At 44.6% G+C, this 22,955-nt stretch overlaps 1 protein-coding gene across 1 annotated transcript in view; it reads left to right on the forward strand.

Annotated features, from left to right (window-relative positions):
• DMRT1 (doublesex and mab-3 related transcription factor 1) overlaps positions 1-22,955 on the forward strand; it is a 60,897-nt gene that overhangs the window by 14,287 nt on the left and 23,655 nt on the right. The window contains exons 3-4 of the mRNA XM_035565865.2: positions 7,755-8,038; positions 19,755-19,917. Of these exons, the coding sequence (XP_035421758.2) occupies positions 7,755-8,038; positions 19,755-19,917 (447 nt within the window). The remainder of the gene's footprint in view (positions 1-7,754; positions 8,039-19,754; positions 19,918-22,955) is intronic.

Raw genomic sequence — 22,955 nt, forward strand, 5'->3', positions numbered from 1 at the left:
AGGAGCATGGGAAGGGCTCAGAGTTGTTGCATCACAATTTTGTAATTAAATTTATTTATTTATTAATGTGCATTTCAGTGTCAAGAAGAACAACATTATCTCTGCTGGGTGGCTGTGTTTCCCGGGTATGGTCAGAGAGGTACCTAGAGACTGGTGTGGCAAGAAGCTCTTTTGGCTGTGATTTATTCTCTTGAGCCTGGAGACACAGCTGCTTTTAGCCCACATGTCTGATATGGACAATAACAGACTTTTTGACCTCTCCCTGTGGTAGATGCTGTTCAGAGCACAGCTGGGCATCCAGGTCTGTTTGGGTAGGTGACACCCAGCAAGAAGGAAAAAGAAGGGCTGGTTTGGCTTTCGAGGTCAAGATGGGGTCATAGTGTTGTTGGCTGTTGAGGGAGGGAGGAAGAAGCCAGACTTTTACTGAAAACTTTGACTGCAACACATGGAATAACTCCAGAGGTGGTTTTGCAAAGGTGAGCAACAGTGGAGCAGCCCCGTACAACTCAGGAACTGGGCCCCAGGGCAGCAGTACCAGCGCAAGCATCCCTGCCACGGCGTGGTCCCTCTCTTCTCATCCTTCTATCCACCTTGAACGGTGCATGTCTTCCTTGTGCCACTCTTACAGTTTCCACCCTCCTGGTGCTTGAGCACTGGCTCGGAGTGGTCGAGCAAAGGTCTGGAAACTGCAGAGAAACACAAAGAAGACTTTCATCCTCAGAACAGAGGCTCAGCTAGCCGTCTCTTAGGGTCTGAGTTCAGGTATGTTGAAGTCCCCGGTGCCTGCTTTTTCACTATACTTTTAGGGAGAAGCCTTGATAGGAAGGGCGCAATTCTGCACACTGTGTACTAAAATAATTTATACCGTGCAGTTTTAGGCCAAAGTACAGACGTGACTGTTATGGTTTACTTTTATTTATTGTGATGCCAGAAAAGTATTTCAGATTATCTTGTATTTAGGAAGTTTCTTTCACCACACAATTCAAAAACCTCCAAATTATTTCTGCTAAAATTCACTAACTGATAATTTCTTGAATATCCCTTTCGGACAGGGAGGTAGGTTGAGAATCTACACAATCAATTGCCAGAGATAGAGGATGAGGGACAGAGGGCGTCAGCTTGCCTGTTTTCGTGAAAGCTAAGTTTCTCTGTGAGGGTTGGACATTGTCCTTACAAAGAAGAGTGACATAGTGCCTTGATTCACAGGGACTGTCATCAGAGGCATACTGCGATGCAAGGCTGCATCTTGTCCCTAGCTGGGAGCTCTGAAAGCAGTGGAGATAAAGTCCTGGTCCTTAATGAACGCACGCCAGTATCCACAAAGAACAATGCCTTTAGATCTGGTCTTGGACCAGGTTTGGCTCTAATGCTCAGGGCCTCATACTGCATTGACAGAAATGGTGAATTAAGAATAGGGGTTGTTTAAAGCCCCCTCCACTTGCTGCACTGGCAGTAAGTGGGCTTATGTGTGAAGGAATGGGGCTCAGCAGAAGCCTCAGCAGTAGCATCGGGCTTTGGGGAGAGGAATGAGAAAAAAAGGTGGCATTGAAGACCGGCGCAGCTGATACCTTCCCTGGAGCCTGATATTCAGGTTTAGCCGTTTGTTGCTGTTGTGCTCCTCAAATTCACCCAGAGAGAGTCTAGCCTCTTCCTATTCTGTTCCTTCTCTTTCTTCCTAAAGAGGTTCCCCTTGCTCCCCCTCTTCTCCTTGTAGCTACAGCAGGGAGTGGGGAATAGGGAAGGTGTTAGTGTGTAATATTTTGTATGGTATCATTATACAAGGTACATACAATAAATCACACATTACATGCTTAGACAATTTACTGCTGGCTTTTGTATGTGCTGTGACAAGTACTCAAAAGGTCAAAAAAGCTTCCTTAACAAATTTGATAAGATAATGCAGTGAGCTGTAACAGCATAAAGTCCTGGGGGCCATAGACCAGAATAGAAGAAATAATTATGCATGGTAATGGGTAATTACAGATAATGGCCTTTTTTGGGGGTGGCAGAAAATACACAGCCCCACAGCCTTGCCTGGAATGAACATTGTCTAGCACATTAACTTTATAGCAAGCTAAAAGTTCAACACTGGAACCAGAGATAATCCGCAACTTCTAATGGAAAGAGAAGAGAAATACTCCTCTGAAAGGCAGAACGAGTATGTGGGTTTTGTTCCTGGGGAGGCAGAGTGTCTCTGGAGAAAGTATGTAACGATGCCAGCTTTCTTTGACATCTGAAATAGCTCTGTCATGATTGTCTGGTGGGAGAAACATATTGTTCCAGTGCTTCTGATTATTATGTTGGGGAGTGATTTCACACTGGCCTCATTCAAGGCTACTGTCCAACCTCAAAGCCAGCTATGAATTGAACTAAGGCATTGCAACACTTAATATTGCCAAGCTAGTTAATAGGATTGTAAGGATGCTTTTATGCACTACAGAAGGGAAAATTATCAGATGCAAATACAAGACTCTTTTGAGGTCTGAAGGCAAGTGTTTTCTGGCTGAAGAATTAATTTTTAATGTTTTAACACCATAGCTGTCTCCTGTAGCAGAGGCTGGCTTGCAGGTAGATGCGAACACTGCCACAGTGAGAACAATTATTTTGAATTGAAAACTACAGCAAATGTAAAGTACCAAAAGCTGCAACTCTGCTCACTGGAAACACTCTGTGCCTTCCTTCTTGAGTAAATGTGTTACTTGAGTAGTCAAATTTATTTTTCATTTTCAGCAGCATGTCTGTGTAAGTGTAGAGTCTTTGCAGGTGGATAAATAAGAACTATCACCATACATATATGAATGTACATACATATGAACATCATACATGTATGAAAAGAACAATGACCACGCATGTATAGAAGAACTCTTGTCAATAAATGCAGGCAGTGAAAATCTCTTGATTGCCATACCGTGTATACAGAAGCCCTTTCCTGAATTATACAATCAGATGTAGACTAATCAACCATTATGGCCACATCAGTGAATTGAACCAGGCTACAGCATGCTCTCAGACATTGAAATTGCACTGTATGTGCTATCCTGATTTTTAAAACGATTCCTGACATGAGTCTGCCCCAAGCTGATTAATTGTATCCCCTGGATTCTGGAGTGTGGTCCAGTAAGCATTCCCAATAGGCAACGTGATGCTGCCCACCCTGTTTTAGAGGTGATGAAAGTTAAGTAGTATGGACTTGCTTTACATTTGACCTTAGCATCAGTGACTTGCCCAAAGATGTTTAAATTACTTACGTCAGTGTATAACAAGATGTATAACTAGCCCTTAACAGTACTGGCAGGAGTAGAAAATACTCCATGCTTATGTTCAGGATGAGTGAATGGAACAGACAACTTCAGTGTTTGCATTTCTTGGCTTGTATGTTTAAAAACACATTTACATCTTTGCGATAGAGATGATAGAAATTCCTGTAAACTCCCTGTCATCTCTTCTCTCTCTTCCCAAAAAGTAAAAAGGAAAAGAATGATCTATATATAGGCTTCTGTGCTCATTTTGCCATGCATATCTGCAATTTGTGTAAATTGCCATAGCTTTTTTGAAGTAAATGGTCTGAGACAGGCTTACATTAGCTGAGGACTGGACCACTGTTTTTCACCTTGCTCTGCTAAGTGAAGGCAGGAGCCTCTCAGAGGTTATTGAATATATAAGACCCTTATGTGTAACTGACCCCGAGAACTCACTTCCTTAAAAGAAAATCCCAGCCGTCCTGAAATGAATTACTGGTTAACTACTATTAATATGCCATAGAGCTGGAGAGTCGCCTACAACACTACAAGATCAATAACAATATTTATCATGCATCATATCGATCTTCTGTGAAAGAGTGGGTCGTATTTCACACTGTGTACATAGTGCAAAAAAAGTAGCATCAGTTCTCCACAGGAATTAGTAGAAAAGAGCTTGGAAAGGCACAGCTGTGTGAAGGGATACTGTTGTCTCATTGCCAGAGCACTGCTTGCAGAAGGAAGGCCTTGGATGGCCCTGCGTTGTAGACTCAATGTCACAAAAACTAAGTGAGGATTTTAACAATCCCGCGTTTGTTTTACTCTTCAATTTCTGCTCCTTCAGAAATTTGTGCCTCAGAAGTTTGGGGCAAGGTTATACACGCTGTTGTTGCCCCAGAGCCTTTCCCAGCTGTTTCGTGAGGCTGGTAAAGGCAGTCAAGACCTGCGCAGGCCCTGCAGAGCCCTGTTGTTTTAAAAGGGCAGGTGGAGGGGCAAGAGTGGGAGTCTGGTGGCATAGCAGCAGTTGCCTTGTTGAGAGCTTAATTCCTGTCCAAAATTGCTCCTCTTAGAGCAATGAACCTCAGGGCTGCCCCTCGTGCAGGTGTTGTAATGCGGCAGGCTCTGAAGCAGGGGAGGACCCTCTCCTTGCCAGCAGAGCTATTCAGCTGTGTTGAATTACATTTGGAAAAAAAAAAAAAAAAACACAACTGAAAGCTGCCTTCTTGACCTTGGTATCCTCTCCTTGCAGGCAGAAAATACAGCCAAAGACTAACAGCCTCCCTTTGGTAGGATACCTTGCTCTGTGAGCAGTCGGACGTAAGGCCTGTGGGAAGGTTCATGATACTGCCAGAAATTACCATACACACCAAAGACCCACCGAAGGAACCCCATGCCACAGAACTGTAGTTGCAGCCATTGTTTTAAGTTGATCTGCCCTATTATGCAACTGTAGTTGTGTTTAAGGATGGTGTAGCCCAGAAATAGTGTGCTTGCCCATCAGCTAGCTTGCAGACTTTGGCTGGGTATAAGCAGCACGAATATAGCAAAAAACTGCTGGATTACATTTAAGATGAAATCTTCTAGGGGCAGGTCTCTGAGTGCCTTGCTTTACTCCAAGGACGGTGCTCTTTGGCTATTAATTGTGCTCCTCTCGGCAGGTAGCACTTTTCTGACGGGACCCCACGCAGAGACTGGCTGGTTTGACTGGCTTTTCTTTCTGAGCCTGTATTGCTCAGAAAAAGTCAAGGCTTGCAGGGGAGTTACTATCCATTAGTAGTAAAGCTCTTTCCCCTCCATGTATTTTGCAGTTGCATGTGTTCTACACAGCGTAGTGTATGTAAAATGTATGCACTAGTAGTAGTAGATGGTGACAAGACTCAGCCAGGCTGAACGTATAAGAGCGCAGGGCTGGATTGCAGCATGACTCTCGGCCCTGTGCATGCCAGAGTCATTGAAGAACTGCGAATTTTGGCAACCTGGTTCAAGACTGGCGGGACTGTAGAGTAATCTCTGGGGTGCTTTGACCTGTTTGGCCTCTTATCTGGATGGCATAAATGCTGTGTCTTGTATGAAATGACTGCCTCCTCCCAGGTGAAGCACAGGAAAATGCTACAGTTGCTACAGAAAAAAAAAAGGCAGAAACGTGTCACAAAGCATGGCGTCAAAGCTAAATTCACTCCTAAGTTCAGGAAGAAAATGTGAGTTGCGACATATGTTTGCTTTCTCCTACTTTTTGGCAGATGTTGCCAGTCTGCACACTCCTCTATTCTGTTTGTAAATACGAGAGACTCTAAAATAGTCAGCTGGCTGGGTTCTTGCTCACTTAGAGCTGAGTGGCAGAAAAAACAGATGCAGGAGGCCCTGTTTGCTAATAAACATGTAGCTCATTGATGTCAGCAAAATGTCAGCAGCAGCAGAATAGGGACAGGGGCACTGTGTAATTTAGTGACAGGGGATGATACTATTCATGATTGCAGCTGAAGAAGTGAAACAAAACTGCATTGTAAGTGGCAATAATTGATAAAACTGATTGTTGGCTCTAGCGTGCAGCTTAATACGTTGTACCGTGGAAAGTATTTCCCTGGCTGTGAGAGGCTGGTAAAAATGCCACCATACTCTTCTAACAGATAAGTAGCTAAGGTATGGAGATACAGAGAAAGCAACAAAATGAAGCAGGCAGTACCTGCCTGACATCTCTGTTAGGGATGTTATTTTATAGGTACCTGTTGTCTGTGCTGCTTTATCTCCATACTGATAGACCTTGAGAACTCATCAGCATGCTTTAAGCCACAAAGCAGCAGCTTGCAGAAGGGATCATTATGGTGCAGAAACCATAAAGAGTAGTGCAGTGCAGGATTACAGGGATGTGAGGTAGGACCCGAGCTACATGAGTAGTGGGCTTTACAGTCATTCCCTTGTTTAATATGTAAACAGTGTGGCCAGCAGGGCTAGGGAAGTGATTGTCCCCCTGTACTCGGCTTTGGTGAGGCCGCACCTCGAGTACTGTGTTCAGTTTTGGGCCCCTCGCTACAAGAAGGACATCGACGTGCTCAAGCAAGTCCAGAGAAGGGCAACGAAGCTGGTGTGGGGTCTGGAGAACAAGTCTTACGAGGAGCGGCTGAGGGAGCTGGGATTGTTCAGTCTGGAGAAGAGGAGGCTCAGGGGCGACCTTATCGCTCTCTACAGGTACCTTAAAGGAGGCTGTAGCGAGGTAGGGGTTGGTCTGTTCTCCCACGTGCCTGGTGACAGGATGAGGGGGAGCGGGCTAAAGTTGTGCCAGGGGAGGTTTAGGTTGGATATTAGGAAGAACTTCTTTACTGAAAGGGTTGTTAGGCATTGGAATGGGCTGCCCAGGGAAGTGGTTGAGTCACCATCCCTGGAGGTCTTTAAAAGACGTTTAGATGTAGAGCTTAGTGATATGGTTTAGTGGAGGACTTGTTAGTGTTAGGTCAGAGGTTGGACTAGGTGATCTTGGAGGTCTCTTCCAACCTAGATGATTTTGTGTGATTCTGTAAATGTATATTCAGGATGTGGTTAGACATGGTGAAGAAGGTTGCAGCAGCTGTTTGCTGTATCTGGCTTGGCTAGGTAACTGATGGAGCGTGTCAGAGCTTGGCTGCAAAACAATACCAAGGAGCACCTTTCTTTTTCATCTTTGGAAGTATCCCAGGGCACCAGTTGATACTGGAGTAAGGAAAACAGGACTTCAGATGTCCTCTGAGAAACTCCCCTGCCTTAGGGAGTGGTGGTTGAGGTAGACCTCTGCTGAGGAAGGCTGTGGGTATGCAACTGGGTGGCTTTCAGCCCACAGGCTCTCAAGAGTGCAGGCGACAAGTCATGAATAATCCCCTCCTCCTCCTCTTTTGCCAGCGGTGTAAGAGCTTGTTCTGCTCTGTGATTCTGTAGGTAAACAATAGCTAAATTTGGGTATGGGCAAGAACTGAGGGCCTCCCTGCTCAGAGTGAGCATGTGGGCTGCTGGGGCACCTTGGCTGATTGCACTGTGTTCCCTACTGAAGTTTCTCTTGGCATTGTGGCTGTTTGCCTGTTCCAGAGGCATGCTTAGAAAGCATCCTCTTGCCCATAGGATGCCAAGCAGAAAGGGCAGTGAAGAAAGCATTGTCATTTTGTAGTTGGAGCCTTTCTATTTCCAAGGGATTAAGAGGTATGGCACACAGTTATAATTTAAAAATAATAGCAGATTGCGTCCTTAGCTAATATAAATCATCATCAGACCAGCTTATGTTGCTTAAGGACTCAGCACACTGTATTAACCTTTGGTGGGTTTTGTCTCTTCTTTTGCAGTCTGTCGTACGTATAGGTATTCTCAAGCTTTGAGTGAACATCAGACCTCCTGATCTTCCACCAAACATGCAGCAGTTTTTCAGCTCCTACCTCATACTATTTATTACCATCTGTCTGGCCTTCAGGAGAAGCAGTAGCCTACCAGAAGGTGAAAGGTAATGCTCTTTATGGAGCTTCCTGTTTCATAATTGCTTGTGTTTTTCTTTTCCAGAGGGACGGATGCTCATTCAGGACATCCCTTCCATCTCCAGCAGAGGGCACTTGGAGAGCACGTCTGATTTGGTTGTGGACTCCACCTACTACACCAGTTTTTACCAGCCATCCCTGTATCCTTACTATAACAACCTGTACAACTACTCCCAGTACCAAATGGCAGTGGCTGGTGAGCCTTCCTCAAGTGAGACAGGGGGTGCAATTGTAGGGCCGGCCATGAAAAACAGCCTTCGAAGCCTCCCAGCAACATACATGCCAAGCCAGTCAGGAAAACAATGGCAGGTATGATGTTACAGAGGCGTTAAGTGGCGGAGTGAGGTGGATGATGAGCTGTTTCTTAGGCCTGTGCAAAACCAGAACCAGAGTACAGGATGGTATTAGGACCCTTTTTAGCAAACTCTGCCAAAATGGGTGGTTTTGATGTAGCACAATGAAAACAATGGTGTAGGTATAGGTAGGCCACCACCAACACAGGTGAAGGGCACCCACTTGACTTCATGTTCTGATTTACATCATAATAGATTATGAGCTGTTTTCCAGAATTACCCAGCATAACATCCTGGGAGCTTCAAGCATTATTTCTGAGAGGCTTTGCTCTTCAGGAACCTGTTTTTTTAATGTATTTCAGCTTTCACATCCAAAGCAGTGAAGTGACCCATTCCATTAGGCCCAAGAGATCATGTTATTCTGCAGGGGTTGGTGGCAGTCATTTGAGTGTGGTGTAGGGTGTTGCTAAGGGTGTATTCTGGTAGTGTCCTCTTCTGCGTTTGGGATTTCAGCTTGGGTAGTTAAAATCATAGGCTGTGTCTGACAGGTTAGCAGCAGAGCTTTTTATTCCCGTTCTTGGTATTGTGTCAGTTAAGGTGTAAGTCCAAGTGAGGCATCTTACTCTAGGACTAGGATAATCATGCCCTCCAACTCACTACCAGTAGAAGACTGGATGAAAGAGGAGACCTATCAAAGCAGGGGATTGTTTTTTCCAGTGACCCTGAGTGCTGTGTTTGGCCTTGGGCTGCAATTGTGCCTTTTCTGTCTGAAATTAAACTCGGAAGTTGTATCCTTTGAGGCTGTATATGTCTGTGTTTCTTGTCTGAGGGAACACGAGGACAGACCTCTCCTGTAGGGCATCAGAAGAGGGCAAGATGCCATCTCCAAAGGCTCTGCTGTGAAATCACTCAACAAAGAAAGATGAAATGTCCACCAAAGCCTCCTTTCTGAAGGGAATAGTTGGTGTTTCCCTTTGCTGACAGAGTTGCTCTGGAGATTCTGGCACAGGGAGCAACTTTCAAAGAGCATTTCAGCTTCTGATACTGAGAAGCTGGAGCTGAGACCATGGCAATTGCAATTACTCTGCCAGTCCACATCACCGTAAGTGAGTCTTTCCCAGCATTAGACACCTTTTTTCATGAAAAGGTCCTTCTGAAAAGGTGGGGTCTCCTGGGGCAACAGCTGCTGGGGCCACACATGAGTCATAGAATCACAGAATGGCTCAGGTTGGAAGGGACCTTAAAGATCACCTAACTCCAACCCCTCTGCCATAGACAGGGTTGCCACCCACTAGATCAGGTTGGCCAAGGCCCCATCCAGCCTGGCCTTGAACACCTCCAGGGATGGGGCATCCACAGCTTCTCTGGGCAACCAGTTCCAGTGCCTCACCACTCTCTGAGTGAAGAATTTCCTCCTAATATCTAGCCTAAATCTATCCTCTTTTAGTTTAAGACCATTCCCCTTTGTCCTATCATTATCTCCCCAAGCAGGGTCCTTCTCCATTTTTTTTATAAGACCTCTGAGTATTGAAAGGTCACAGTGAGGTTCTCCCTGGAGCCTTCTCTTCTCCAGGCTGGATACCCCCAGCTCTCTCAGCCTTTCTTCATAGGAGAGGTACTCCAGCCCTCTGATCATCTTTGTAGCCCTTCTCTGGATGCGTTCTAACAGGTTTCATTCTAACATATTTCGTGTGCTGAGGGCCCCAGCCCTGGATGCAGCACTCCAGGTGGGGCCTCGCAAGGGCAGAGCAGAGGGGCACAATCCCCTCCCTCAACCTGCTGGCCACCCCTCTGTTGATGCAGCCCAGGATGCAGTTGGCCTTCTGGGCTGCAAGCGTGCACTGCTGGCTCATGTCGAGCCTTTTGTCCACCAGAACCCCCAAGTCCTCTGCAGGGCTGCTGTCAATGAGTTCTTCTCCCAGTCTGTACTCTGGTCTGGGATTGCCCTGACCCAGGTGCAGCACCTGGCACTTGGAATTGTTGAACCTCATTAGGTTCGCATGGGCCCACTTCTCCAGCCTGTCCAGGTCCCTTTGAATGGCATTTCCTCCTTCTTTGGTATCCACTGCACCACTCAGCTTGGTGTCATCTGCAAACTTGCTGAGGGTGCACTCAGTCACATTGTCTGTGAAATCGATGAAGATACTGAAAAGCAACGGTCCCAAGACAGACCTCTGAGGGACTACGCTTGTCACCGGTCTCCACCTGGACATAGAGCCATTGACCACTACTCTCTAGGTGCGGCCATCAAGCCAATTCCTTATTCCCCAGGTGGTCCGCCTTCAAATCCGTATCTTTCCAGTAGAGATTAGGATGTTGTGTGGGACTGTGTCAAAGGCCTTACAGAAGTCCAAGTAGATGACGTCAGTCAGTCTTGCCTTGTCGACTGATGCAGTCATTACATCACAGAAGGCCACCAGATTGTGCCACCAGGCACAATGTACCCTTGGTGAAGCCATGCTGGCTGTTCTGGATCACCTCCTTGTCCTGCATGAGCCTTGACATTGCCTCCAGGAGGATCTGTTCCATGATCTTCCCAGGCACAGAGGTGAGGCTCATCAATCTGTAATTCCCCGGGTCTTCCTTTCTACCCTTTTTAAAAATGGGAGTGATGTTTCCCTTTTTCTAGTCATCAGGACTTCACCTGACTGCCGTGATTTTTCAAATATGATGGAGAGGGGCTTGGCGACTGCATCAGCCAGGTCTCTCAGGACCCTGGGATGCATGGCATCAGGCTCTGTAGACTTGTAGTTAAGTTGCGTCAGGAGGTCCTGAACTTGCTCATCAGTTAGAGTGGGAGGGACTCTGCAGCCCCAACCATCATTTCTGTACTCTTTCCAGGGCACATGGCCCTGTTTCCACTGTTTGTGCATTTCCTTCTTTAGCCTAAGTTTGACCAGCAGATCGTTATTCAACCATACCTTCCCTGCTTGATTTATTACAGGTGGGAATAGAGAGCTCTTGCGCTCCAAGGAAAATATCCTTAAACAGTTGCCAGCTCTGATCAGATCCTCCGTCCCTAATCAATTGGTCTGCCTGTTCCCTTCAATATTGATCCCTACTACTGGAAGGATGGAGGAAAGCTACCTGTGTACCAGATCCTTCAGTCAATTGCCCCAAAGCCCTAAAGAATTCTAAGATCATGGCTTTGCAGCAGACTGCATTTGATGTTACGTCCCTGTCCATTTAGTGTTGTTTCATGTCCCCTTCTCAAAATGAGTACAACTGTAGGGGGAAAAGAGCTCCCTCCCTTCCTCCCACTGTGTTGGACCACAAGAGCTTTCTTCTCTCAGTGCACTGATTGGCTTCCCCACCTTTTTAGTTAGATTAGCTGGTAGCATTCTCTGTAGTTGCTGAATTTGGTCACCAGACCAGGGTGAAAATTAGTCAAGGCAAGGTGTGAATAGGATTTTGTGTGTGGTAATGAAGCAAGGTGCCAGTGCTTTTTTAAGTTTAATTTTGGTTCTTTGGGGTAACTTGGCACATCATAACGGAGTATTTCAGATTGAAAGTTACTTCTTCAGACGCTTTTGCAGGATATTACAGTAGGAAGAGCCTACTGTGGAGCTGATGACTGAGGACATTGTCATAATACAAATGAAGGTTTGCAGCATTTGTGTTGTGAAAGTTCTTGCAGGGTTAGTCCTGTGTTTCACAATTCCTCCAACGAATAGAAACTTCTGTGATTTTATTTTCTTGGAAAAAAAAAGGAAAGTAAAGTATATGTGTTATATGTATAGATAGTGCACAGTGTTTGAGGAAGGTACCAATGAAAATATGTTACAATATGATGAACCTAGGAGTGAAGGTGGTGTCCTTTCAGTTCTGTTATCTTATACTCTAATTTGAAGCTAAACTGTATGTGTAAGAAGTCCTGACCTATAGGGTCCTTTGGTTCACTGTGAGACTGTCTGTTTCTTGACATCTACCTAACTTTTGACGTTTACCATTGGCTTATAATCTGAGTATCCCATGTGTTTTATACATGCAACTATACTTGTTCTTGAGGACACCCTTAAAGAAATAAATGCAATTATGTATTTTCCATTCATTTTATTCTTGTCTTGCAGAATCTGTAAATAACTTGTAGTTAAGCACTGCTCAAATTAGTGGGATACCAAAGATGTGATTAGGGGGAAAAAAAAGATTGTTTTCCTCTTACCAGCAGGCTCAAAGTACTGGGTGTTTATTCTCACTTTGTGGGATGTATCATGTGGTTCCATTCACGTCCATGTGATTTTACTGGTTAATTTCACCTGAGGTTTGAACTTACCCTGGGCAAACCTTTTGAGATCTCAGAGTGTTGTTCTGGTGAGAAGTCTGTGCAGGGGGCATAGAGGCAGTACTTCCTGCCTGCAGCAGCAACATCTGCCCAGCTTCTGAATGGCCTAAACCCAGAACCCATGTCTCCTGCTCAGTAGCGTGGAGTGTAGTTCAAGGTCAGTGTAATGTAACTTACAAGATTTTTCTTAGAGACTGATCTGCAAGGAAGGTTGTTATTGCTGGAAGAGTTACGAATCATGGGATTCGCATGGTATTATGGCAGCATAACATTGCACAAATAATCATAAAAAGTTTTACAGTGAGAGCTAGACTAGATAATACTTGATGGCCGTGGGTGCAGTGATGCTTAGACTGTAAAACCCTTCATGGCCCTGAAGAGGTTTTGTTGTAAGGAGGATGAGCTCTCAGCTGCTGCATATGGTTAAACATTGATTCTGCACACAGAAGGCTACCAGCAAAGGAGGATCTTAGAAATGTGATGCTTAATGGAGAAAGATGAATGAGTTTCACTATCAAGTACAGTAAAGGGTTTCAGAGAGTCTTGAAGCACAATCCACAAAGAGGAGCCTTGCTTAGACCTTGAAGAGGTTTGCTTGCAAACTTACATGTGCAGTTTCTCTCTAGAGAAAACACGTAGCTTTGTGAACACTGGTATTTTTGCTGGACTGCCTGTACTGATTGGGTTTATTTTTCACGTAGACATGTTTTCTTAACTGGTCTTCCAGCAATAGTGAGTCTGCTTTTGTAGTTGGTGGTGCTATAACTGCTCTGGTTAAGGTTTTTGATTTTCTGCTCCTTTGCTAAAACAAAAGCTGTGCAATGTCTATAGTAATAGCAAGTGTGAGCCCACAGGAGGGTTTCTGTGCTGGTGCAAGCCAGCCATGTGCTCACAGGAAGGTTTCCTGGCTCAGGCAGTACAGACAAGACCCCTGCCTTGGAGGCTTGCTTGTCCTGGAACTACTGCAGCCAGACAAGGAGAACTGCATACTTACAGCAATGTAACTCCTGGGTGCAGACAGGGCCTTCAGCAGCCTGGCTGTCTGCTGTTTGAGGATTTAGGGAGCAAGGGAGAAAAGCTGGGGAGGAAACGTGTGACTGTGTGTGGGATGGGATGAGGATTAATGCATCATTGAGCCCTGGCAAATAAACTGAATCACTGAATCTTTAATGTAGATTAATGTCAGATTTCATTAGTCTTTGTTCTTTGCAGAGAGACTCATGTACTTGAGTGAATTTGCCAAGGTACATGTTTCTGAGGCACTTCTCTGTAGGTTTTATTCATTTATATATAATTTCCCCAGAAGCTGTATCCATCATGATTTGATAAGCATAATGAAGACAATAGCTTGGCTGAGACACTTAGATTCTGCTGCTTCTGCCAGCTCCGAGGCTCGGCGTTGCATCTTAAGAAAATGCAGGCTTAGGTCTGAGAGGAAACGTAGCAGAAGTGGTGGTTACTCTATGTCTCCTTTCACTCTGCTTCTCTGGGAGCAACTGGACCCTCCCTTGAAGCTCTAATAATTGTTTGTTATGACAGGAATTTATATGCATTCAATTCAGTTAACAGTTAAATGAGTTCACCAGCGTTAGGACTGCAAGTCAGAGCACATTAATGTACAGTGGAAGCTGGTGCTGCTGGCATTGCTCTGGTGACCTGTTTAGGGACAGGAACTGGAATATGCTGAGGTGGCTGCAGTCTTTTTTTTTTTTTTTTTTTTTACTGCAACGAAAATAAAACCTGAATGTTAAAGTCCAGATCTAATCAGGTTTAAGTTCTCCAGGGTGGCAATGAAACTGCTGGCATGTGACCCACAGCATAAGGATAACCGTGACTCCTTCTCCATTGGCATCCTCCCCAAAAAGCGTTAAAACTTTTTTGGTTCCTGTAGCCGGACCATTAGAGGGCTGCAAGATGCAGAATGTGCCCCCCACACCTGGGGGCCATTGATGGAGCTTCTTGTGTTACTCTGGTAACTTCAGGGATCTTGCTCTGGGCAAAAGTGAAGGTTGGTCAAGAGGATTTGGGCAAATGTCAGAATTTCATATAGTTGCTGTTTCATGCTGAGTTGTTGTTTTTTGTTTGTTTCTTTTCATTTCTTTTCGTTTTGTTTCATTTCATTTCATTTTAATGCAGCTTGTCAAATCAACATTTTCAATTCCAGAACCTGTTTTTTTTTTTCTGTTCTTTCCTTAAACCCGGTTAGAGCAAAGACACGAAATTCATATTGGTGAGAGTCAGACTGAGAAATTCTAACTCATTTTCTAAGATGGTAATTATGTTTGCCATTTGGAAATGAAATTAGTTCACACTGCTGAGTTAGAGAAATGTTTTTTAAGAATTTCGTAAAAAGTAGCAGAGATTCAAATACGGCTACTATTGCACGTGGCTGTGGTAGGGCAGCTAGCAATTTGAACTTCTGAGTAAAGAATGTTGCTCCTTTCAACTTGCACAACCTGTTTCTGGAACAGTTTTTTTCCTCTCATAAGCCTGGCCTTCTTACAGTAAGTAGTGTGTGGACTGAGTCTTCTGGTGTAAAATGTGTAAATATATGTGCGGGTGCATGTGTTTAAATATATACACACTGTGCAAGTCACCTGACACAATCCCAGTTTTATGTGTAAGCAGTGTATTATATACTGTATTCATAACATACCCTTCACACTACAGATTTATGCTAAAAGTATCCTAATGTTTCTGACAGCTCATGTGTGACATGAATGTAATCCATATTTCTTGGAGGAGCTAATCTAAGCGGTTTATTTTCCGATACTGCTGATAGGGCTATATCTCTTGATGTCACAGCAGTTGAGATTCTGATGGTAACATATTGTTTACGGGTCACTGCCTTTGTCTCAAAGAATCGGTTGGAACAGAATAGCAAAGGTTAATTAAGTTTGTCTATCAAGGAGGGACAGATATAGATGTCTCTTGTATTTTCTATGCTGGAATCAAAGGAAGTCAAGACAGAGTGTCATAGTCTCTTTTTCCTTGTGCCATAAAAGATGCTTACTTGGTTTTAGGAACGAAACAAAACCACCTTGAGCAGTGCAAGTGCAGCAGCAGTTGTGAGGGGTCAGCTCTCAGGTGGTAGCATTACCAGATGGGAGAGCAGTGGCCACCCTGCTTTACAGCTTGGGAAACTGAGGCACAGAGTTGTTTGGTGGCTTGCCCAAGGTCACACGGCCAGCAGGTAATGCACCAGAAGTCCTTGACATCCAAGTTTCTGCTCCAGTGTCCTGCTGTTGTCTTCTTGCGTCACACTAAAAATTGACTTGTGAATTCTGTTTGCAAACAACTAAATGCGAAACCAAATTTTATGCCCCCTAAAATTGCCTTTTTTTTTTTTTTAAAGACCCAAGGAGGAGGATATGTTAAAACTCTTAACAGAGTCTCTCTGGTGTTTCAGTAATTTTGGGTTTTGTTCTAAGATAGCTGGTGGCGAGTCTTGGGTGAAATGGACACACAGAAAGCCTGGGCTAGATGTCTTGGCTGAGTTCAGCTAAACTGTAGTGATGATAGTTAGATCTCTTTTGTTGCTCTGAATGCTTTGCAGTGCTTGTCACCCAAGATTAGCATCTGCGACCTCCTCCTACTTTCCTTCTTGGGAATAACCCCCTCACCCCCAGTCAGGATCAGCTGCAGAGCGTTAAGGTGATGATGCTAAGTATAACACTGGCTTGCTCTCCAAGAGTTTGCAGCTGGCTGCTCCTGTGAATAAAAGAATTACCCATATGATGCTCTGTCTAAAGTAAGTCATCTGGGAAGGGCAGCCCATTTGCTAGTCTCCAAGGCTGGAAAGAGAAGTGAGCCACCAGGTGTGCCTGCCTTACCTCTTCGTTAGGTCTGGCTACCACCACTCCTCAGCTCTTCCTCCACAAGGAGTACATTTAAAGGCAGCATCTGCGCTGCCAGGAACATGGGAGGAGCAGCAGGACATCACTGTTGACAAAGTTGTTTTTTTTGCAGGACTCCCTGGGATGATCTGAATTGATGCAGGAGCATCCTCTTTATGCTCCTCTGGCTTTTGATATGTACTCTGTCACTGCTGGACACCGCTGTAGAGCTGCATTGGCTGTTGTGCTCAGTGGTGGACAAATCCTGCTTCCAGCTTGCCTGTGTGCAGCCAAGCCGTGGCTGCACCTTGAAGGTTCCCCATAGAGGCTCTGCAAGTAGGCAGGGAGAGAATTCCTACCAAGCATGGTCTTTTTATTAGGCCGTATTTGTTTGTTCATGGGTTCTTAGCATCCCATTGCTGCTTGCAATACATCCTTTAAATGGTTACTGAGTGCACACTGTGTTGTACAACTTAGAGGAACATGTAAATGTTGAATAGGCCAGATGTGCTTCTCAGGTAATCTGTGCTTTCCACGAAAGTCAGTGAGGGACTTGGTGAACCAGTGGTTTTCAACTAAAACGCCCTTCATCTGGCAGGTGGGGCAGAGCATGAGCAGTGTGTGGCTGGAGGGGGTGCGCTGGAATAAGTCAGAAACTCAAGTGTGCTCTGCAAAGAGTGTGTGTCTGCTGAGGTCTGTCAGAGGGAGGGCAGGCTCCCTTTTGCTCTGCAGCAGAATGCCGTGCTGTAGTCCTGGAGATAAAGAGACAAATCCTAAGCTAGCAGTGCTGTGGAGCCAGGCACTGTACACAGCCAGCTAAATCCTCCTGCCACCAAGCTTGCAAAAGGAGAGGAGAGAGTGGGAGGACATGTCTGGGGTTGCTTGAGATGCTGCTGTGGTGTCTGCTTGGAAGGCAGAGTACGCAGAATTTGTGTTGTGCCCTTCTCTTCCACAGCATTTCCTCACCCAAAACATGCCTTGTTGTTGTGGCACATAGCCAGCGGTGATGCTGACTGGCATGGCTCATGGGACCATTCCAGCCCTTACCTATTTCGGCCTCACTGGGGGTGGCGAGGAAGGCAGGAGAAGGTGGCAGAGGGCTAGGCATCTCCTTCTAAGATATGTGCATGACCTGGAGCTGAGACCCTGCAGTTCCTCCTGGAGGTGACCCAGGATGATCCCCAGCTGGGCACCTGGCTCCCGCCTTCAGAGAGGTGCACTGCACGGAATTAGAAATGATCCAAATAGTCCAGGGCTTCGCCTGTATTATTTCTATCTCCTGTTCTAGCTGTAGCACCCAAAAATGTGAAAGGGCCCTGCAGAGCTGCAGGAGTTAATACAGAGCAAGTGCCCCTTCTCTCTGGGTAATCATCTCCTAAGCCCCCTTTTTAATGCAGCACTAAGGTCAAGAATTTTTACGACTGGTTGTTTTTTTATTGTTACTGTAAAATAGGATTGCTAAGCACTATAAAAAGGAAACCTTATGGTTCAGATTTACTGTGGTGTGTATTCTAAACAGTTTAATAAAACAAAACCAAAAGCTTTTAGATTTTCTTCAGTGGTTAATACACAGCATATTCTTTGCAGAGCTGAGCCTCTGGCTGTCGGTCGAACTGTGGTTCATAGACTTGGTGTGGGTAATAAGATTATAAAACATGTCTCTTGCTAGCCAGCTACCACACACTAATAATAATAGTAGTAATAATTCATTGAATCCAGAGATTTTAGGTGAGTTGTTTTTTAAGAAATGGAGAAAAACCCTAAAAAAAAAGGTTTGAAAGGAAACAGGTCACTGCATACGCTCTACAGAGAAAGGAAACAAGCACACAATCATTTCAGTGCGAGGGAGCTGTTCCTTCATTTTGTTACAGCTAAAATAATACTGTCTCCATCAGGTGACCTTTTTTCAGTTGTATGTATGCACACATGCACATGTGGGAGAGTGAGGTGAAGAACTGAGAACGGGATGCTGACCATAGTCCTGCCCCAGCAAGGGCAGTAAGACCATGTGTGTAAAAATGCAGGCAGAGAGGACTTTGTTAACTTTTTTTCAGTACTTCTGGAATCATTGAGCTTTATGGGAGTGCAGATTCAGAATGACCTTTGCACCAAGTTTTTGGGCAGTTTATATTGCCAATCCATAATTTTAGGGCAGTGGCAGCCTGGGTTTTGCTGAGGAAGCATGTGAGAAAGCATGGATGCCTGTTTCCAGGAGGAGACTGCCCTTTTCAGAGCAGCACAGGGGACCTCAGTGGCTTGCTGGAGTTCAGACTCCCTTGGAACTCATCACAAACTCCACTCCAAACAAAGTGGGATGTTCCCTTCTGTCTTGGAGAGTCCCAGGAGGATTTTATGTGATTTGGACCACTTTATTTCCCATCTGGCAGTTTAAGTACTAAAAATAGTTTTGAATATTAAATTAGCAAGGGACCACTGTCCACGACAGATCAGCTGTCTGCATCCTCTGCTCTTCAGCTCTGCATTTCTCTGTCTCTGATGGAGCAAGATGGGAGACGTGGCTGGGTGGGACCTGTAGGTGCAGTGGTAATGCAGGCAGAGCTCCTCTTCAGCCAAAGTGAGACACGGCCCAAAAAGTCTCTCGAGCACTTTGCCTCGCAGAGGTGCTGTATAATGGCACAGCTTCATGTGCCTTACTTTTGGCCCTGCTGCCTTTTTCCCTGGTACAAAGCTATCATTTTTTCTCTGCCCAGAAGCTTTCCATCTTACAATCATACACTGCCCAGCAAACTTAGGGAGACTAAATGATATTAACTTTCCTTTTGAAGTCCATCTTCTTGCACAGATTTTGGCTACTCCTTTTTGAGTGTTATAGCCATGTTACATTATAGAGCTTTGGAACAAATAATAGTAGACGGTAGGTCTTTTGTAAAACAAAAATCAAAAAAGCATTGTTGCCTCTCCAGGGATATCAGTTTGGGTCATTTGAGGGTGTTGGAGTAAGATAAACCTTGATTTCTGAGTACTGCCAACTTGGCTGCGGAGTCTGGGAGGTAGAAGGGGCTGTCTGATCATTCAGACACTGAGCTGACACAGCTGACTTGCTTGTGTCCAGTTGTGGCTCCACTGCAGACTAGCTGTGTACTCTGCCTACAGCTTGATTTGTCTGTAAATATGGATTATTTTTTTTCCCATCTCGTTTGTTTTTAAGAGAAATGGTGTGTTTATGTGTGTGTCACATGCTCAGATTCAGTTGAGTGTGTTAGGAGGTTGAATTGTCTTCTGAGTCCATCCTGCAGGCTCCTGGTGGAGAGCTACCACTGGTGTGAGGCATGTTGGTCTTGTTAGAGGTCTTTGCAGTGAATGTTACGTGTTTATGTGCCACATACAGGTTCAGCTGAGGTAAGATAAATCAGCTAGTCAGCATGCTGTTTTTCCTGCTTCTAGATCACTTAATAGGACTGGGTCTGCTCGCTGGAGCTGGGTGGCATGGACACACCTTCGGTCAACCGCAGCAAAAATCCAGGGCCAATGTGTTGGGATTTGGCTTCTCTTCTGTCCTCTGTGGTCTCTCTCAAGGGTGTGTGCCTGTGGGCAGCAGGGTGCGTGCGCAGTGCTGAGGCCAGCTTTCGTATCTTGTGATCCTGTCTCCACAGACGAAGGGGATGGAGAACCGCCATGCCATGAGCTCCCAGTACAGGATGTGCTCCTACCACCCACCCGCTTCTTACCTGGGCCAGGGGGTCGGCACTCCGGTGTGCGTCCCGCAGATCTTGACCTCGGAGGACATCCCCTCGTACTCAGAGTCAAAAGTGAGAGGTAAGTGCACCCACCAGGGCTTCTAGCACTGTTCTGACTTGGAACAGGCATCCTCACAATGCGGGTGGGTGACGGGAGGGGAGTTAGGTGGCGGACAGTAGGTGCCAAAGTCTACGAGAGTGCTACTGTACGGTAACATAAGCATGTATTTAAGAAGTCTCATCATTCAGGAGAGCAGTTGGTTGATACTTTTCTGCTCCTGCATATATTCCTGAAATTGTACAGTGAGACCCTTGAGACATCTGTCTGAGCTCACTGCATGGCTCTCTCACAAGACAGATGCCCAGTTAAAAATTATCTTTTCTCTCTTTTCTTCTCAGAAATTCTGTTTGTTATTTCTCCCTCAGGATCCCCAAGCCTCCCACTGAGCCTCCGCTGTCCTGTTCTTTCTGAACCACACATGGAAACTATCCCTGTATCCCATCCATGCCACGATGCCCTTCACAGATTCATCTTGTTGCTTTCAAACTTAGCACACCATACTACTTCACTTAAAACTACTGCAGATAAATCTGCCTTTTCTTATCCTGTGTTCTTGGCCATCCCAAATATTACTGTAATCTGCAGTAATTTTTAGGAAGGAGTTGGTGAATTTACACTGAGGTTTTCTGATAGTGTTTCTTTTGCTTCTTTGTTCTTATGCTCTGTTAGCAGGTAGAGTACAGATATTAGAATGTCTCTGCTGGAGCAGACCAAACCCTATTTAGCTGCTTTCCTGTCCCTGGAACAGGCCAGTAACGGGTAATAGAGAAACAGAGAAACAGTGGGGTGTTCCTACTTCATATGTCCACAATTCTCGCGGTGCTACAGCATTTGAAGCGTCTGAACTATCATATTCAGTTACCTGCAGCAGACCTGCATTCCATGAACTGAGCTAATCCTTCCAGATGCTCTTCATGCTTTTCATCTGTCTGTAGCAAAGAACTTGGCAGTTTAATTTGGTATGGTTGGGAAGTATTTCATTTTGTTTATTTTACACCTGACAATTCTTTGTGCTATTTATTCTGTGTGTGGAGTGACAGCACTGACAACAGCATCCAGCCTCATTTGCTTCTCTGATGCACATGTACATTGAAGTGAATCTTCTATGTTGGCACACATGTGCTGAGCCTTTTTTTTTTCCATCTGATGAAAAGATGCATGTTATGCAGGTCCCATATCTGTTTTCAGTCATGGCTTTTTTGTTGCTGATGTTCTGGTGTCTGTTTCATTTGTTTTGTGGTGAAAAACATGGTTGTGGTTAAGTTACTTTAAGGACTGAGATGAAGCTTTGGAAGGTGAAATACGTTTAAGTCATATCTATGGCTGGTGTAAATCAGCATTGAGCCTTGAATTCAGTAACTCCACAATGATTTATACTGAAGAGGTGGCTGCTGTTTCAGAGTGGCTGTTTTCTAAAAGTCTTCCAACTAAATACGACATATTAGATAGATGAAGAAACAACACATGGTGTGATAAAACCTTAGACTTTTTCTCCTTTTCCAGTAGTTCTAAATGGCTTAGAGAAATCAGTGATCCTTGGTTCATTTTCCTTCTCTTTTCTTCAATTTTATTTTCTTCCTTCTTCTCTGACCACCATTGAGCAATGACGTCTTTCTTTCTGCTGATTGGTCCAAGAAGCACTTGGCTTTATGCTCAACTGCAGTTGACACTTTTTCTTGCATCCATCACTACTAACTCACTAAGAAGTCTTACCAGTTGAGTGTTCTTACAAATAGACAAAAGACCTTATACCCTTTGTTCCCAAATGCACTTCAGTAATTTTTCATCACTCCAGAAAAAAAGTTGTGCGTAATGTGCCACTGATTTTTAAACTGCATAAATACTGTATTTTCAATAATCCTTGACTGCTTCTCCAGACAGTATTCCACACACAGATATTGTTCCCTAAGTTACACCATCAATCAGAAACCGACAAGCAGTGAGATGTAATTTACTGAGATCAAACAGCATTTTCCAGACTCTGAAGAAGTGTTTTTCCATAGCAGGGAGGTAGTGGGTGAAAGAGGCACAAATATTTTTGTGAGAAAGTTGAGCCTGAGAGCAAGACCATACCTGTTTCAGAGGTTTCTTAGACGCATCCTCTTTTATATTGTGCTAGATCCTGGAGGAAACAACTGCTTTTACTTTTTCCATCTACAGACAAAGTAATATTCTCAGGCTGTTAGTCCATGATTTACACTCCCAGGACATATTCCTCCTAATGCTTTTCCTCGGAGAGTTTGAGGCTTTCTGCCTCTTTATTGTCATTTGTGTGGATGCTGTCAGCCAGCAGGCTGTGGGCTGTAGAAGCCCCAAGGTACTGACTATCCATGCTGCAAATGTTGTCTCATATAACAGACATGTTCTTAGCATTTCTCCACTGATGGTTGGACTGAGCTTTGTACAGTGCCTGCTTGATATGAAGCCTGGTGGCTTGTTTCTGCAGGGTTAGTGATTGCTACTTCTTAAAGACAACTCTAGAGCATGTTTTAAATGACCAAATCATATTTTACTCATTCGTCCTTTTCTGTGCTTGAAATAGCAACCATGTTCGGAGCCATGTTTTCTTTCTAACAAAACATAGTCATAGATTTTAGGTCCAGAAGGTAACATTAGGGTCATCTAGTCTTACCTGTTGTATATTGGAGACTGTACAATTTCACCTTATAGCTCCTGCAGCAAACTCAGAACTATTTTTTAAAGATGTGTTCCCATAGACTTGGTAATGCAGAAATTTTACGGGAAGGTAACAATGTGTACGTAAGAGCAACAGGTCAAAATAAAGAAAATAATTTTGCAGCCAGATTTTCAAAACTCCTGAGACCTATATGTTTAACACAAATGGTTATTAAATTCTCAGCCACAAATCAGAGGTGCAATACACACAGTCTATTACTCACACTTCAATTGTAACTTCAGGTTTATAGAGGTTTTGCCAGTTCATATATTATCTCAGTTAGTATTTCAGTTGGGCCATTTCATTAATTTTGTTCTGCTAAGTTAACTGCCTGTTTAGACCAGTTATGTTGAAAGGGAGGAAAGATGAGCTAGCAGAC

Source organism: Cygnus atratus, chromosome Z, assembly GCF_013377495.2.
Source record: "Cygnus atratus isolate AKBS03 ecotype Queensland, Australia chromosome Z, CAtr_DNAZoo_HiC_assembly, whole genome shotgun sequence".
Lineage (NCBI taxonomy): Eukaryota > Metazoa > Chordata > Aves > Anseriformes > Anatidae > Cygnus > Cygnus atratus.